The 16,541-nt window shown below is 34.2% G+C and overlaps 3 protein-coding genes across 3 annotated transcripts; all 3 read left to right on the top strand.

The window, feature by feature from the left end:
• Positions 1-410: 410 nt before the first annotated feature.
• On the top strand, positions 411-3,959 carry LOC111708133 (zinc finger protein 678). Its single transcript, XM_023481405.1, has 4 exons — positions 411-530; positions 936-1,197; positions 1,361-1,537; positions 2,007-3,959. The coding sequence occupies exons 1-4, from the start codon at positions 423-425 to the stop codon at positions 3,464-3,466; spliced, it is 2,007 nt and encodes a 668-aa protein (XP_023337173.1). The 5' UTR covers positions 411-422; the 3' UTR covers positions 3,467-3,959.
• Positions 3,960-4,062: 103 nt separating this feature from the next.
• Positions 4,063-9,008, top strand: LOC111708134 (zinc finger protein draculin). The gene is made up of 4 exons (XM_023481406.1): positions 4,063-4,098; positions 4,602-4,863; positions 5,892-6,068; positions 7,389-9,008. The coding sequence occupies exons 2-4, from the start codon at positions 4,647-4,649 to the stop codon at positions 8,750-8,752; spliced, it is 1,758 nt and encodes a 585-aa protein (XP_023337174.1). The 5' UTR covers positions 4,063-4,098; positions 4,602-4,646; the 3' UTR covers positions 8,753-9,008.
• A 22-nt stretch (positions 9,009-9,030) lies between these two features.
• On the top strand, positions 9,031-16,528 carry LOC111708132 (zinc finger protein 62). Its single transcript, XM_023481404.1, has 7 exons — positions 9,031-9,675; positions 10,713-10,975; positions 12,698-12,756; positions 13,166-13,427; positions 13,695-14,095; positions 14,291-14,342; positions 14,978-16,528. The coding sequence occupies exons 1-7, from the start codon at positions 9,665-9,667 to the stop codon at positions 16,159-16,161; spliced, it is 2,232 nt and encodes a 743-aa protein (XP_023337172.1). The 5' UTR covers positions 9,031-9,664; the 3' UTR covers positions 16,162-16,528.
• Positions 16,529-16,541: the final 13 nt, after the last annotated feature.

Below are 16,541 nucleotides of genomic sequence, written 5' to 3'. Positions count from 1 at the left end.
GGGGTGTATTTTGGACAACTTTAGTTACATGCTGTTGTAGCCCAGAAGTTAGGTCAGGTCACTTCTAAACCATGATGAAGGGCAGTTTCTCTTGGTTGCGTCCAAAGGGTAAAGGTAGTTAAAATTGTCGGTTTTTCTGTCCAGTTAAAGAGGTGTTAGGTATCATGTGGGACAGGATTATTCTTGTTTTTCTTGGTAAAGACGTTTCTGATATGTGGATATTAGGAGGGAGATAGTAGTTACATCATAATTCCCCTCAAACGGTTTTATTTTTCAACTTTTTCTCCCGTTCAGAAGTATTTAAGAATAATACTGGTCAAGTCTTTTTTAACATTGATTAAATTCCATTGTTTTTTTTCTTAAACTGTAATAATTATATTTGGTTACTGTCACAAACTCAAATTATTTTTTTCAGGTTGAAAATGGCGGAAAATGTAGATCTAGACGATCAAGACGATCTAGACGATCAAGACGATCTAGACGATCTAGTTCTCAGTTCTAGACGCAGTAGAGAACAGATTAAACTCCAGGAAAACAAATAGAATATTTCATATCTTTCTTTTAGGAAATTTAAAAACAATTTAATTTAACATCTTTTTACAGTTCTGCCTTTAGATTTCCGGTTTCTGTTGTTGTAGTAGCCATTGAACCATAGTAGCGTATATGGACATGGAAATGGATTGTGAACTTTCATAATGGTTTAATTATTCTAATTCTTGATTTGCCTGTTATCAACTGTATAGTTTTTTTTTCACATTTTTTATACTTATGACCCAAAAATTTCCTTCCCCTAAAAATCATCAAGTTTCTCCAATTTGGTAAAGCCTTCCTAAAGTTAGTGAAAATATTTATCCCTTCACACTAAATTTGAATTCATAGTTTTAAATTTTTAATCGTCAATAAGAAAGTTTTCCTGATTCTATGTTGTGAACTAGACCACAGAGGCTTTGACTGATGATGAACGAGTATTAAAGCTTATAATGATTGATATTCTCAACCTGAGGAATGGAATGGAAGATAACCTACTCCTAATCCAACAAATCAACCTGATGATACAGAAGGAAGGAGAGGAGCAGAAGGGGTTTGATGATGTGATCCATGCTGCCCAGCAACATATTGACTCCATTAACACAGTGTATACTCTGGGGGTATCCTGGCTTAAAAAGGAAGATGGTTTATCTTTGGAATTTATTCAAGGTAAAAATGGATAGGTTGGCTCTATGCGTCCAACAACTTTGCTAATTGGTGCTAAAAAAGTAATTCAGTTGACGTAATTGGGATTTTTGATAAATCAATCATTTAAAGATTTCGTGAAACTTTCAAATAAAACTGAATTTTTACTTATTATATTTTTATATAGAAAATTGCAAGACTAGAAAAGTTGGAAAAGAAAACGATATAGTTGAGATGGATGTATCCGAAGATATAGAAGAATGCTTGAATATAAAAATAGAAATGGAAGAAATAGAGAATAGATCTGACGAGTCCCTCCAACCTTTTGTTAAAAAGGAGTATGAAGTCAAGGAAAATTTTCAAGGTAAGAATTTGTCTTGATATACTTATTTGTATGTTTGGAAAGGAAAGTGTGAACTAGAGCGTGTCCTATCCCCTCGCTAGCCCCCTTTTTTAGCATTAGCTCGTTTTTGAATAATTTAAATAAAACCGATTCTCAAAATCATCCCTCCAACATGGACAATCAATGAGGATTTTAAAGATTGCGCTCTTGCTGGAAAAATATGCACCTTAAAAACGTCTGATAGGTCTCAAATTAATCCTTCAAAAATTCTCACTAGTACTGAAATCTCAGTTCAACTATTATACATTGCTGGTCACTCCCTTTTAAGGTGACATTATATCTTACAAAGGAGGACCATAATTAACTTTCAAATTCGGAACACAAAGTTTCGCCATTTCGACGTTTCTTGAAGCCAAAACAGACAAGACTTAGTTATATATTGTTACTCCTTACTTACTTCAGAAAATTATATTTTTTATTTTGCATTCAGATGCAGAGTTTGATAGAAAGGTGTCGGCTGAGGATGACATAGATGCAACCTCGAATTCTGGTTCCTCCGAAAATGTCAATAATGGCGGTGTATTTTCCACAAGCTTGGAATATCCATGCAACGAGTGTGATTTTGTTGGAAGAAGTATTAAGAGTTTAGCTGGGCATAATACACGGGTTCATACTGTTAAAACATTCTCTTGTGATATGTGTGAATTCACAAGTTCCTCACTGAGATATATAAAAAAGCACAAACTCCGGCATCACCCAGGCTTATCAATTAAATGTGATTCATGCGACTTTGTAGCTTTATCTACAGAAGATATAAAAGCTCACCGAAGAAGAGTGCACACTGGGAAAATAGTTAATTGCGAACATTGTGACTTTAAATGTAAGTCGACGCATCTACTGGACGCGCACATGCAGCGTGCACATGTAGGACTCAAGTTTGTGTGCGAGCAGTGTGGCCATGAAACTAATACTGCTGCCAATCTTAGGATGCACAAACGTGTGAAGCATGAAGGTTATAGGTTCCCTTGTACTGAATGTGATTACAAAGCTCTGTCAAGAAGTGGGTTAAGCTCACACAACAAAAATAAACATAAAGGTGTAAGATATTTCTGCGACAAATGTGAACAAGTATTTACTGAGGGAAGTAATTTAAGACGACATATTAAAACAGTGCATGAGGGGGTTCGTTACCAATGTGATCTTTGTGGGTTTTCCTCCTCTCAACCTCATCAACTAAAAGAACACATGGATGGAAAGCACAATGGAGTACAGTTTACATGTAATAAATGTGAATATGTTACGTCTGTCGCGACTGACTTAAAAAAACACAAACAATCAACTCACGGCGAAGAGCCTGACGCCACATGGTTTAAATGCGATGAATGCGATTACGTCACAGGGCTTAGGAAAAGCATGAACGTGCATAAAAAACAGGTTCATGGGGACGAGTCTCATCCATGTGATCTATGCGATTATGTTGCAAAGATTGCGCAAGACTTGAGCAAGCACCAAAGTGCAAAACACCAGGGGAAAACATACAAATGTGAAGATTGTGATTATATCACTCACATGAAAGGAAGTTTAACCCAACACAAAGAAAGACATTTAGAGCCAATGCATGCCTGCGATGAATGTCCTTGGGTGGGAAAGCGTGTATTTGATTTGAGAATTCATAAAAGAGGAAAACACGAAGGAATCCGTTTTCCGTGTGATGAATGCGAATACTCTGCGCTGGATAAAGCTCATCTCAGAACGCACAAAGAGGCCGTTCACCTGGGTATTAAATACCCCTGTGATATCTGTGGATTTGCTGCGTCCAACAAGGGAAACTTAAAGCAGCACATTGAAAGTAAACATGACGATACCAGGTATGCCTGTGATCAGTGCCAATACTCAGCAACAACCCAGATTGGATTGAGGAAACATTTAAAGAGCAAACATTCGCGTTAACGTAACATACAGTTTACAGGTTCTTCGGTATTCCCTACTACCAGACCATGTTGTAAATATTGATGTTTTATTAGGGTTTTAGATGTAATCCTCTCCTTAAAATCAATTAATTTCCCCCAATTGAGCAAATCATCCCCCTCCCTCCCATATAAAAACTACATAATATCTGGGGGGAAATTTTCATGAGGGGGGGGGGGTGGAAAATATAAACCCCTGAACGCAGCAGTTGCCATTCGCAGATACACTGCTGAACAATATCTTTTTCCGAATTTCAGATAAATTTAGACTTGTAGTTAAATGAACTTTATAGTTTTTACCGGTCGTAACGATAAATCTTTCTTTTCGTAAATTCTCTCTTCTTGGCAAAAAAATGATTTTCAAATTTAAGTAGAAAAAACAATAATATGAATTTAGTAGAATACGTATTGTTTAAACTGTGTATAGTACAATGCTCCATGAGGTTTCTAAAATCCAATTTTTCTTAATTTTTCACATATTAAGCATTTTGATTTCTAGAATTTTTAATGTAATTAAATTTAATTTATTCAATATTTTCAGATAAAATGAATTTTAAAGTTACAAAAAGTTTAAGTTTTGAAGAGGATCAAAATCAGATATTTACAAAATTACAGGGAGCCATATATTTTATGCTAGGCTTCGAGCCTCTCTCCGAACAAACAATTTGGTAATTTCTAAGAGTACGATTTTCGGCACCTACCCCCCCCCCCCCATCATAAATTTTTAGGCATATATAGTCAAAGTTCGACATGTGGCCGTAGCACTGTGCCTATGCACTTTTATCATTCACGCTCAATTTCATCATAGCATTGTAATAAAGTATATCAGCTTTATATTATGCTTTTTAGTTTAAATAGTGTTTTTTCTCATTTTTTGTTTGTATACTTCTATTAAATATTTATCATACTGTTGTTTTGGTTATAAATATGCTTCATAGAGAACCTTCTAGAAACAGAGAGAATTTAATTTCAAAAACTTTAAAACACGGCGGGCCAAAATAATTGTATTGTAGATGAATTAGGAAATGTTTGTGTAATTTTCTTTATTCATTGGTTATATGAAGATTTAACAAGCTTTTGATAAAGCAAACCCCATTTTAATACTATGGTTTAATTAGAGCATAGAAGCTGTGACTGATGATAAACGAGTATTAAAACATATAATGATTAATATTCTCAACCTGAGGAATGGAATGGAAGATAACCTACTCCTAATCCAACAAATCAACCTGATGATACAGAAGGAAGGAGAGGAGCAGAAGGGGTTTGATGATGTTATCCATGCTGCCCAGCAACATATTGACTCCATTAACACAGTGTTTACGCTGGGAATATCCTGGCTTCAAGATGACATCAGTTTTGTTCTGAAAACTTTGGATGGTAACATGTTTTTATTTAAAGGGAGTGACCGGCAATGTATGGTAGTTGAACTGAGAATGTAGAATTGTGGAGAATTTTATTAGGAATCATTTGAGACATAAAACATTTCAATAATGTATAATTTCTGAGTTTGAGCGCAAAGTCGACTTTCAAACTGTTTAGAAACAGGTTGAGAAAATAAAAATTAAGCCTTATATCATCGAAAATATGTAATCTTATTCAGATACTAGTTTCTGTAATCTCTCATTGTTCACAAACATTTTCTGTAGATTTTCTGGAATTTTTATTGAAAAGATGACATTTGAAGAATTTGCAGAAATCTTCAAACAAATTCATAAAGAATAAGAAATTCAATATAATGACGAAAAAGAAATAATTGATTCTAACATTGATTTATTGACAAATTTCTATTGATGTTCCTAAACATCTAATTAGTCTACTTTAGATTTTTGATACATTTTTCGTCGTCGTTATTTAATAATTTTAAAACAATCGATTCTCAAAACGTAACCACCCAAATTGATGATTTTGTACATCGGCTTTGCGCTCAAACTCAGTAATTATACATTATTAAAAAGCTTTATATGTTTAAAATGAACCTATGAAATTTGTCCACAATACTACATTCTCAGTTCAACTAACATGCGTTGCCGGCCACTCCCTTTAAACTAAACCAAGATATTTAATGGATTGTAGCGCTAAAGAACAACAACTTTCTAACTTCATAGAACTAATTTTATTTCATGACATAATTTTAGTAATCCGGGAAACTTTTTCTGGTAAATCAGCGACTGGAGGTTTTTAAAAAGTATTTAGAGATAGTAGTAATAGTTACTATTAAAATACAAGCACATTATAATATTTTGAAACATATGGCTATTGTGGAATGTTGTGATCAATTTCGGCAACCCTTTGAAATGAAACTAACAGTCCCTTTAAATAGTAAAATAAGCATTTCCCAAATTAACTTAATCGAAGATTTTTGAGTTTCAAATTGATTGATTGATTTTCTCATTTATTTTTTTTAGAAGATGAGTCCAATGTTCTAACTATTGAGGATGGGGATAATTATGATGAATGCAAGGAAGGGTTTGATGGTGATATGGAGACCTGTGAGGATGTAAAGATAGATATGGACGAACTGGAGAACACTGTGAAGCAACTTAATCAAGATTTAAAAAAAGAATCGAATGAAGAAATGAAAGGTAAAGAGTGCCCTGGGACTAGATTTAATGACTAGCAAGACATGGTTGAACCGCGTACACGAGGTTCAAGCTCTCTTCTTCTTGAACCGGTGCACAAGAGAGGTGGTTGAATTACACCTGGGTAGTTTAGCTATTTCTCCCTATTCATTAATTCCTGCCTCAAGTGTAAAAATTCTTACTAACAGAGCTTGGATTTCTTTGATTGGGATTCACTTAGCTTTACTATGATTGAATTTTTAGGAAATGGATTTAGCGTTCACATGTTGTACTCTTGTAGCCTGTTATTCCTCAAATTGTACACTGTCCTGTACATCACTATACAACTATACTCTCACAAATAATTGAAACTACAAGAATCACAAGAAACCATGGTACAAAAACTAACACGGTTCTAGGATATGGTCCTAAAGAGGAGTTTAGAAGTCCACGGATATGGTCCTAAAGAGGAGTTAAGTCCACGGATATTGTCCTAAAGAGGAGTTTAGAAGTCCACGGATATGGTCCCAAGAGAGGAGTTTAGAAGTCCACGGATATGGTCCCAAAAGAGGAGTTCAGGAAGTCCACGGAAATGGTCCCTAAAAGAGGAGTTTAGAAGTCAACGGATATTGTCCCAAAAGAGGAGTTTAGAAGTCCACGGATTTTTGTAGAGGACTTTGGTCTAAGAACCCCGAGATATTGCAGTAAAAGTGTGTATATTTCTTTAAAGTTTCTATTTAATTTGAGTTATTTCAAATAATTTTCTCTAAATTGTATTATTTTAGATAAAACCAGATCTGACTAGAATAAATAAAATATTCGTTGACATCTGCGTGTTATTTCTGTTCAAATCTCAATTCAATCAAAGGGTTGCTAAAATCGCCCTGTTCTTAAGAAAGCTAGATTTTACACCTCCCACCATACCTCCCATACCCTTTCCTTCATTTTTAAAAGTGTTGAGAGGGGGGGGGGGGATTTTTAGAATGTTTTAAAGAATTAAATCTCAATGCTTGATATAAAGAAACTTGACTAAGAAGGGTTAGAACCCTAAAAAGAGGCAAACCCCCTTGAACATTTATTCAAAGTGGCTCTTTTCTGATAAAAATACAGTTTAGTTTTTTAAAAACATTTATTTCTTTTTAAATTTTGTTTTCAATTATTGGGCACAGATCATACAAAAATAAAAATTTTGATTATTGTCATCTATTTTTTTCCTTCTTCATTCTTCATTTTCTTCTTTTGGTGACTCTCCCGTCCGGCAGTTTGGAAAACAAATGTTTATTTTACGAAACTTTTTAGAGTTGCCGAAATTCTTCACTTGTCAAATACATTTGATAATTTCAGATGTTGATGGTTCGTCTGAAAATCTGGAATGCAAAACAATTCTTGAATATCCTTGTGATCAGTGCGACTTCCGAACTAGCAATTCAAAAGATCTAAAGCAACACATGGTCGATCTTCACAGTGATGTTTTGCATTATTGCGATAAATGCGATTATGTTGGAACATGCAAGTTGCATCTGAGAAAGCACAAGAATAGACAGCATGCTGGACATAGATTTCCCTGTGATAAATGTGATTATGTGGCAGGAACTAGACACGTTTTAAACGGCCACATTGAGTGCAGGCATTCTGATATAAAAACACTGTGTGATCAATGTGAGTATACGGGATCTAAGGCGCAAGTAAACCTTCACAAAAAAGTTAAACACGAAGGCGTCAGATTTTCTTGTGATATTTGTGATTATAAAGCGACTCGTCTTAATCATTTGAAGGAACATATTCAACGAAGACACGAAGGGGTTCGATACTACTGTGATCAATGTGAAAGTTCTTTTAGTGCAGAGGGTAATCTAAAAAGACACATAAGAAATATCCACGAAGGACAAAAGTATCCTTGTGATGAATGCGAATATTCTGCTTCCCATCAGAGTCAATTAAAACTTCATGTGGACGCGGTACATAAAGGAATTCAATATTCATGTGAAAGATGTGAGTATGTAGCATCTCACTCTAGATCCTTAAGAATACACAGAATTTTGAAGCATGATGAGCCGGATTTACCTAACGGGAAACATTCTGGATGTGTCTATCCCTGTGACAAATGTCAATATATTGCGGGAAATAAATCAAATTTGAGAATGCACATTGAAAGTAAACATGAAAGATCGATGTCTTTTATGTGTGATCAATGCGACCATATGGCGTCTACGAAGGGTAATTTAAAAGTACATATAGAAAATAAACATAACAAAAGCAACATATATTCCTGTGATCAGTGTAGTCATGTGACCCATACTAAAAGTAATATGAAAACGCACAAAATGAGACACGAAGAAGGTCAACATTTGTGTGATCAGTGTCCCTATATTGGGAAAGTTAAGTCTGATCTAAAAAAGCACAAACAAATTAAACACGAAGGTGTGCGTTTTCCCTGTGATTTATGTGAGTATGCTGCACAAGATAAAGCACATCTTAGAGTTCATAAGGAAAGTGTGCATTTAGGAATTAAGTATCCTTGTGATCAGTGCACGTTTTCAGCATCAACTAAGGCTAATCTTAAGCAGCACAAAGAAAGCAAGCACGACTTGAGAAAGTATCCTTGTAACATATGTGAACACATTGCATCAACAACCTATGGATTAAGAAAGCACACTAAAAGTAAACATGATTATATCCATAACATTTTGCTACAAAACCCTGGTTAAACAATCAAAGTTTTACTTAAAAAAATATTCGAACCATTTTTGGGCTGTAGATGTGTTATTTAGTGGATTTGTATTTTTTTTTCATGCATGCTATTCAAAACGTTTATGAAGAAATTGAGCCACTAGCTTAAAGTTTTTATTCCCTATATCTTTGCAACCTTCGATACTTCTAATTAAGATTTTTGATCAAACAAAAGGCCGCGACGACATTGGGCTGCAAAGAGTTTCTGGCAAAGACTCAATTCCTATGAGATCAAATTACAACATTTTTATGTCCAAATATTCAGCTTAACGCTTTTTATTATTTATTTTTATTTTTGATACGAAATGAATATTTTTTTGTGATTTTAAAGGATTGATTGTGCAAATTTCTCAAAAAGAAAATCCGTTTAACAGATTAGTAAGATCCACAGAAAAAAATCTTCGATATAAATGCATTTTTTCCTTTTCATTTAACAGAATTAAAAGTGGGTTTAACTTATATATATAAATAAAATGTTTTCCAGGATCCCGTTACATCTATTTCAACAAACTGATATTTTTACAAATTGAACGATTTTTAACTTTCACTTTTAGCTCAATATTTTTTATATTGTTATAAATTTGCATTTACGTAGATTCATGATGTCATTATTAGAAAAGCAAAAAGAAGTTTGAATGGATTGTCAAAAAAAAGAAGGAGGCATTTATTAAATGCTTTTCAACTTGTTTCTTTTAAACCTCTATCTCCAATAAGTAAATGCCATTTTTTGCTTGTTTATGTTGCAAAAATCTACGCATCGCTTTCTCACTTCTAACTAACTTTTTGGACAAATCCTTAAACAATTCATAATACATTAAAAAACTAAAACAGATTATTTATTTTTGTTTCAGAATTTAAAATGAATAGATCTATTGGTTCCTTTAAGCTCTATGATATTCAGGAAAATATGAAATATTTTTTAACGCTCAAATTCAAAATTTTAGCATCTAGAATTTAGAAGCAATGTTCCTGCAATTTCACAAATTTTGACAATTTTAGGGTCTTATTTTACCATTTCTGGCCGAAATGTTTAAACTTGGTCAGCTAAACTCTTAAACTTCAGAGCTTTTTAACCTTAGTTTTAGCATACTTTGTTTGGTGAAGACTTTGTTTCTAACAAGAAAGATAGAACATTTTTGAAAAATGTACTGAAATTATGGTTCAAAAGCTCTAGTTCTAACAACATGGATATCTAAAAAAAGGTTTTGGGAAAATTGGAGGAAGGATTCATTTAAAAACTTGAGGTTAAAAAGATGATTAAAATTTCGGACCATATGCAATATACATTATGAATGCAAGAGAAGAAAAAAATCAAATAATACATTTTTTTCTTTCAGTAATAAGTAAAAATAGTACTTTAAAGTAGCTTTATATCTTAATTGAAAAAAATATTCTTGCAAATTAAAGCATGCGAGGTCAGGCCGAAAATTGGCCGGAACTCTGGGATGCGATAACTTAATAACCAGAGTTCACAGGAGTCTGAAACTTTGTAATTAATGTATTCTCATAATATGCTAGCTGTGTTCAAAAATTTAAAACAATCCATGACATAGATTTCCATGGTTGTGGCGGACTTGATAATAAATTACCCATGCATATTTTTTTTGAACTGTTCTACACATTTCAATAATCTTCTCACAATTCAGGCATTGAAAACTTTTTTAACAGGCGTAAAACTAAACAGGGGAAGAATACCATGTCTTCATATGAACCACATTCTTCACATTTTCTCATCCGAACCACCTCACTCATGTCTGTTTCTCCCTTTAAATGTTCAAATATGGGAAATGTTTTTTAAAATCAGCTAACCTAACCTATTTTAAGATGTTATACATTAGGTCGGAAAACTATTAGATCAGAGAACAACTACGTCATTTTGTTCTGTGTCAGATAAGCGAGTTCCAATATTTATAGCGCATTTATTCCATGTTTTATTAGAGGCATAGAAGCTGTGACTGAAGATAAACGAATATTGAAGCATTTTATGATTGATATTCTCAACCTGATGAATGGAATAGAAGATAACCTACTTCTAATACAGAAAGTCCATCACATTGTGAAACATAACAAGTCCGTTAGTACAGATTTATTGAATGCAATAACTGGTATCCAGCACTACATTGATGCTATTAACACAGTGTGTACACTGGGAGTATCCTGGCCTAAAGATGACATCGATTTCGTTCTGAAAGCTTTGGATGGTAAAATGTTTTTTTTTGTTGAAAATAAACCTAGAGATTTAATGGATGGTATCGATTCACAACAACAATGTTCAAACTTTTACTTATAATACTATGAATAAGTCAATTTCACTAATGATCGAATTGGTCCAATTCTGAAGAGTAATAAAGTTCACTTGTTAGAAGAGATCAATGGAATTAATGATTATTTTTACTTATTACGAATTAGCAGGGAGGGGAGGGGGAAAGGGGGTATTATCATTTCAATTAAAAGTACATCTAATCCTGAAATTTGTTCACATGGAAAAATGTTCAAATAGACTACAGCCCAGTTTGAAATCAGCTGACTTTATTTCAATCGTCTAGTGTTGTTTGCTGTAAAGCATTAACATTTACAGCTTATTTTTCAATAACAAATTTATTTTATGTTAATGGTTCGTCTGAGAAGCTTGAATGCAAAACAATTCTTGTATTTCCATGTGATCAGTGCGACTTTACAACACGCTATTATAGAGATTTAAAGCAACACATAGTCGATCTTCACAACAATGTTTTGCATCATTGCAATAAATGCGATAATGTTGGAACAAGCAAATTGCATCTGAGGAAGCACAAGAATAAACAGCATGCTCGACATAGATATCCCTGTGATAAATGTGATTATGTGGAGGGAGATGAATATGTTTTAAACACACACATTGAGAGCCAGAATTTCACAAAGCGACACGGCCCTAGTAATTAGAAATGACATTTTCAACGAAGATGCGAAGGGGTTCGATTTAACTGCTCTCAACGTGATAAATCCTTTAGTTGTAAGAGTGATTTGAGGACGCACTTAGTGTGGGTGCACAGTGAAAGTAACGCCAAGAATTCCAGGTCCAAGAATTCCAGTTCGTTTATGTGTGATCAATGCGATCATATGGCGATTACGAAGGGTAATTTAAAATTACATAGAGATTTTAAACATAACGAAAGCACCTTATATTACTGTGACAAGTGTATTCATGTGACCTAAAATAAAAGATTCACCGACAAAGGGTCAAACGACCCAGGGTCAAACGACAAAGGGTCAAACGACACAGGGTCAAACGACACAGGGTCAAACTACTCTTTGTCGTTTGACCCTGTGTCGTTTGACCCTTTGTCGCGTTTTTGACCCCTTGTCGTTTGACCCTGTGTCGTTTGACCCTGTGTCGTTTGACCCTGTGTCGTTTGACCCTGGGTCGTTTGACCCTGGGTCGTTTGACCCTGGGTCGTTTGACCCTTTGTCGGTGAATCCAATAAAAGTAGTATGAAAACCCCACAATATTAGACGAGACAAAGAAGGCCAACATTTGTGTGATCAGTGTCCCTATATTTGGAAACTTAGGTCTGATCTAAAAAGGCACAAACAAGTTAAACAGGAAGGTGTGCGTTTTCCCTGTGATTTATGTGAGTATGCGGCACCAGATAAAGCACATCTTAGATTACATAAAGAAAGTGTCCATTTAGGATTTAAATATCCCTGTGACCATTGCACGTTCTCAGCTTCAACTGAGGGTAACCTAAAGGGACACAAAGAAAGCAAGCATGAGAACGCATCCTTGTAACATATGTGAACACATTGAATCGACAGCCTTTGGATTAAGAAAGCACACAAAAAGTAAAAATCAATTTGAAGTCGATAGCTAAAATGTTTTCCATATCTCAAATAATTAATAATGTATTCAAGAGCTGATTCAAGATGATAAATTTTGATTTCAGAATTTAAAATGAACAGATCTGGTGGTTCCTATAGGTCACTTTTGCTCAACGATATACAGGAATACATGGGACAATTTCAGACGCTTATGAAATAAAGTTACATCTTGTTTGGCTTTTTTGGTCATTTTTTGCCTCTATTTTTTGGCGATTGTTCTATTTTTTCCAATTTAACTTCTTAAATTAGGAACTGTTTTCGTAACTGTAAGTGGCCCTGCATTTAAAAAGAGTGGCATGTCCGATTTACAACGATAACTTTTAAAATTTTTTGGATCAATTATCGTTGTTTCATCATGTAGCTTTACAAGTGTTTGATTTTGATAAGTTCCTCCCATTATGCCTGCAGAAGTGGGCCAGCGCAAGCCACTTTGTAGTTTAGTGAGTCAAATTTTTCATAATCATGCTTTCCAAATTCTAAAATAGACATTTTTGTAATGGTTCTTTTAGCGCATTTATTCCTAGCTTTATTAGAGTATAGAAGCTGTAACTGATGATAAACGAATATTAAAGCATATAATGATTGATATTCTCAACCTGAGGAATGGAATGGAAGATAACCTACTCCTAATCCAACAAATCAACCTGATGATACAGAAGGAAGGAGAGGAGCAGAAGGGGTTTGATGATGTGATCCATGCTGCCCAGCAACATATTGACTCCATTAACACAGTGTATACACTGGGAGTATCATGGCTTAAAGATGAAACTGAATTCGCTCTTAAATTTATTGAAGGTAAATACCTCAGAAGTTTATATTTTCTAGAATATACTAAATTTAATGTTTTCCTACAATTTTTTGTTTTGCTGAATCGAAACATTAAAATCACTGAAGTATTTCTCATTTGTTTAATGAAAGTCATAATAACAAAAGAGATAAAAAGGGGCTTTTGGGATTTTTTTTTGCAAATGCCAATACGAAACCGTTAAAATTTCATAAAAAGTGATTTCCCCTTTTTAATGGACACTTGAAATCAATTTCTAAAGTTACATTTGCACGTAGATGGTTCCAGAGATTGTGATCAAGAACATTATTTAGAAGAGATAAATACGGAGATACAAGACAGGGACTACATCAATCAGATTAAGAACATGCAGAGCATAAAGAACAAAATAAACTTGAAGAATGTTCAGAATAAAATAAACATGGAGAACATAATGGTCACCAAACACAGTATGGAGGGGACAGAGAAATCCAAGAACATTGAAATATGTGAGAGCTTGAATAGCAAAGAGGAAAATTATTTGGAAATCCGTGAAAATATGGAGAACGTGGAGATCATGGGGAAAAAAGAGAACAAGGAGATTGAAAACCTGGAGAAGATGGAGAACATTGAGAATCTAAGAGAGATAAGAAACTTGGACAATGGAAAGGTTGATATAGAAGAATGCGAGGATATAAAGGTTGAAGTTTGGAATAAATGTTTTTTTTTCAAACCTTTTTGATCACTTTTTTGTTTTGTTTTAGTCTCTAAACATCAATTTAAGCGTAGTTTCTTTTTGAAAATTTTAAATTTTGATCTGAAATATTCCACATTTTCATTTTTTTTAATTTTTTTTTGCATTAAGATAAAAAATAAGAATAATTTTAATTTATAGGTCGAAATGGAAGACTGTGAAGTGGAAAACACTGAAAGCTGCATCAAAAAAGGTAATTATTTTTGAGGATTTTTTGAGAGTTAAAAAACTCAATTTTATAACTGAGTTGTTCCTGTCTTATTTTTTACTTAGTTATTTTAGTTTAGAAAAATCCATGAAAACGATATAAAATATTTTTTTGACCAATTCTTGAAGAAAAATGACTCAGTTTAGAGTTTAACCAAAGAAATTATATATCGGTACCTACATTTATGTATTGTGAAAATGCTTGATCTCAATTTTCAATGCACGAAAACTTTAAAATTTGAAAGAAAACTGCTTTATTTCTAGATTTCAAAGAGGAAATCATTTAATCCGTATGAATGCACTGTACATTATATTGATAACTGTTCAAGGGTGTATATTTTCTAGAAAAATCATTCCCCTCCCCCTCTTTTATTAACCTTTTTTTCCCAATGTTTTTTTCATGGTTCTTTTCCTTAAAAATAAGTTTTTGAGTTAAGAGTATCAAAAAGGATGAATCTTTGAATAAAAAAATTAAAATAATTTCACGGGTGTTTGTGAATTGTCTGTAATTATTTGATCCTGGGTTAAGAAAAACAAAAGTTCTCAATTCAGCTAGTCATAACTATTGGACAGTAGACACTTAATGATATATATTTTACACATTGTCATTATCATGTTTAGATGAATTATGTAAGACTGAGTCGTTTCTCCAGGACTTTGAAGACAGAAGACGACATCTGGCAAGCAGGGTGGAAGGAAGAAAACGAGGAGGGAAATCAAACGTAGTGAAAAATATTTACCCCCTTGCAATTAAATCTCCTTGTGATCAATGTTCGTATGTAGCTTATTCTAAAACTGATTTGACAGTTCACTTGCGAAGAACACACTCTGAAGGAATGACATGTGATCTCTGTGATTTTGTTGGTTCAACGACAGGTCTCAGAGAACATAAGAGAAGGAAACACGAAGGATACTATTATTACTGTAGAGCTTGTGATTTTAAAGATCTGAGCAATGACGTCTTAAAAAATCACATCAAAGAAAAACATGATGGTCGTGGGTTTGCCTGTAATCTTTGCAGCAAAGGTTTTCATATCAGAGCAAATCTTGACCGGCATGTGCGGAATGTGCATAAGAGAGAGATTTATACATGTGATAAATGTGAGTACTCAGCCAAGTCCAGCAGTTCTTTAAAGGAACACAATGATAGTGTTCATTTAGGTCGACTTTATAATTGTGATAAATGTGATTATGTCGCAAGTAAACCTTCACAGCTAAGAAATCATAAAAGCAGGCATGTGACAGAAGAAGATGGGGATAAACTAAGATCATTTATGTGTGATCAGTGTGATTATGTAGCGTCTAGTTTCAATGTTTTTAAAGCACATATAAAGAACAAACACGATAAATCGACTAAATACTCCTGTGATAAGTGTAAATACTCAACGTTTAACAAGCTTAATTGGACAGCGCACAAGAATCGGCATAACAGCGCTATGGTGCTTTGTGATCAATGCCCCTACGTTGGGAAACCCATTTCTCTCAAAGTTCATGTGCAAGTTCATCATGATAAAGTTAATTTTCCCTGTAATTTATGCAGTTATTCAGGACAATCAGAAACACATTTGAGACTGCACACAGAGTCTGTTCATATGGGAATCAAATACTTTTGTGATATATGTGGGTTTGCAGCGTCTACAACCACTAACTTGAAACAGCACAAAGATTGTAAACACGATGATACTAAATATCCCTGTGATAAATGTGGATATTTAGCCTCGACAAAATATCTCCTGAGAAAACACATAAAAAAGAAGCACAGTTGCCCAGTAAATACTAAAAATACGCCATCAGTCAAAGATTAAGCGCAGAAATCTAACAGTGAAGATGGTGCTATGGAAACGCCTCACCACGGAAATGCCTCAAAAAAAACGGACTCATGAAACTAATTTAATGCCGTCATCTCTTAACTTAAAATTGATAATACTATATTCTAACGATATTCAAAGCCATGGCCCCAGCGCTCGGCCCTCTAGCATGTCCTACACGCAGCGCACGGCCCCCCTAGCCTGTCCTAGTCGAAAGGCTCGGCCCCCTAGACCGTCCTAGCCGCAGCACTCGGCCCCCTCCTTAGCCGGCGGCGTAACCTAACCTATCCTAATTTAATGCTTTAAATTATTTTTTAAAAATTAAATTGTTTGAAAATGAGCGAAGACGACATTAAATTAGTGTTAAGAGTCCGTTT

This window comes from Eurytemora carolleeae, unplaced genomic scaffold (assembly GCF_000591075.1).
Source record: "Eurytemora carolleeae unplaced genomic scaffold, Eaff_2.0 scaffold723, whole genome shotgun sequence".
NCBI classification, from domain to species: domain Eukaryota; kingdom Metazoa; phylum Arthropoda; class Copepoda; order Calanoida; family Temoridae; genus Eurytemora; species Eurytemora carolleeae.
This window is presented reverse-complemented; position numbering and strand designations above follow the sequence as displayed.

Coding starts and splice junctions, on each gene's coding strand:
- LOC111708133 (XM_023481405.1), top strand. CDS start 423: ATGGCGGAAAATGTAGATCTAGACGATCAAGACGATCTAGACGATCAA. Junction 531..935: donor GAGAACAGATTAAACTCCAG/GAAAACAAATAG, acceptor GTTGTGAACTAG/ACCACAGAGGCTTTGACTGA. Junction 1,198..1,360: donor ATCTTTGGAATTTATTCAAG/GTAAAAATGGAT, acceptor ATTTTTATATAG/AAAATTGCAAGACTAGAAAA.
- LOC111708132 (XM_023481404.1), top strand. Junction 12,757..13,165: donor TTTTGCTCAACGATATACAG/GAATACATGGGA, acceptor TAGCTTTATTAG/AGTATAGAAGCTGTAACTGA. Junction 13,428..13,694: donor CGCTCTTAAATTTATTGAAG/GTAAATACCTCA, acceptor ATTTGCACGTAG/ATGGTTCCAGAGATTGTGAT.
- LOC111708134 (XM_023481406.1), top strand. CDS start 4,647: ATGATTAATATTCTCAACCTGAGGAATGGAATGGAAGATAACCTACTC. Junction 4,864..5,891: donor TGTTCTGAAAACTTTGGATG/GTAACATGTTTT, acceptor TATTTTTTTTAG/AAGATGAGTCCAATGTTCTA. Junction 6,069..7,388: donor ATCGAATGAAGAAATGAAAG/GTAAAGAGTGCC, acceptor TGATAATTTCAG/ATGTTGATGGTTCGTCTGAA.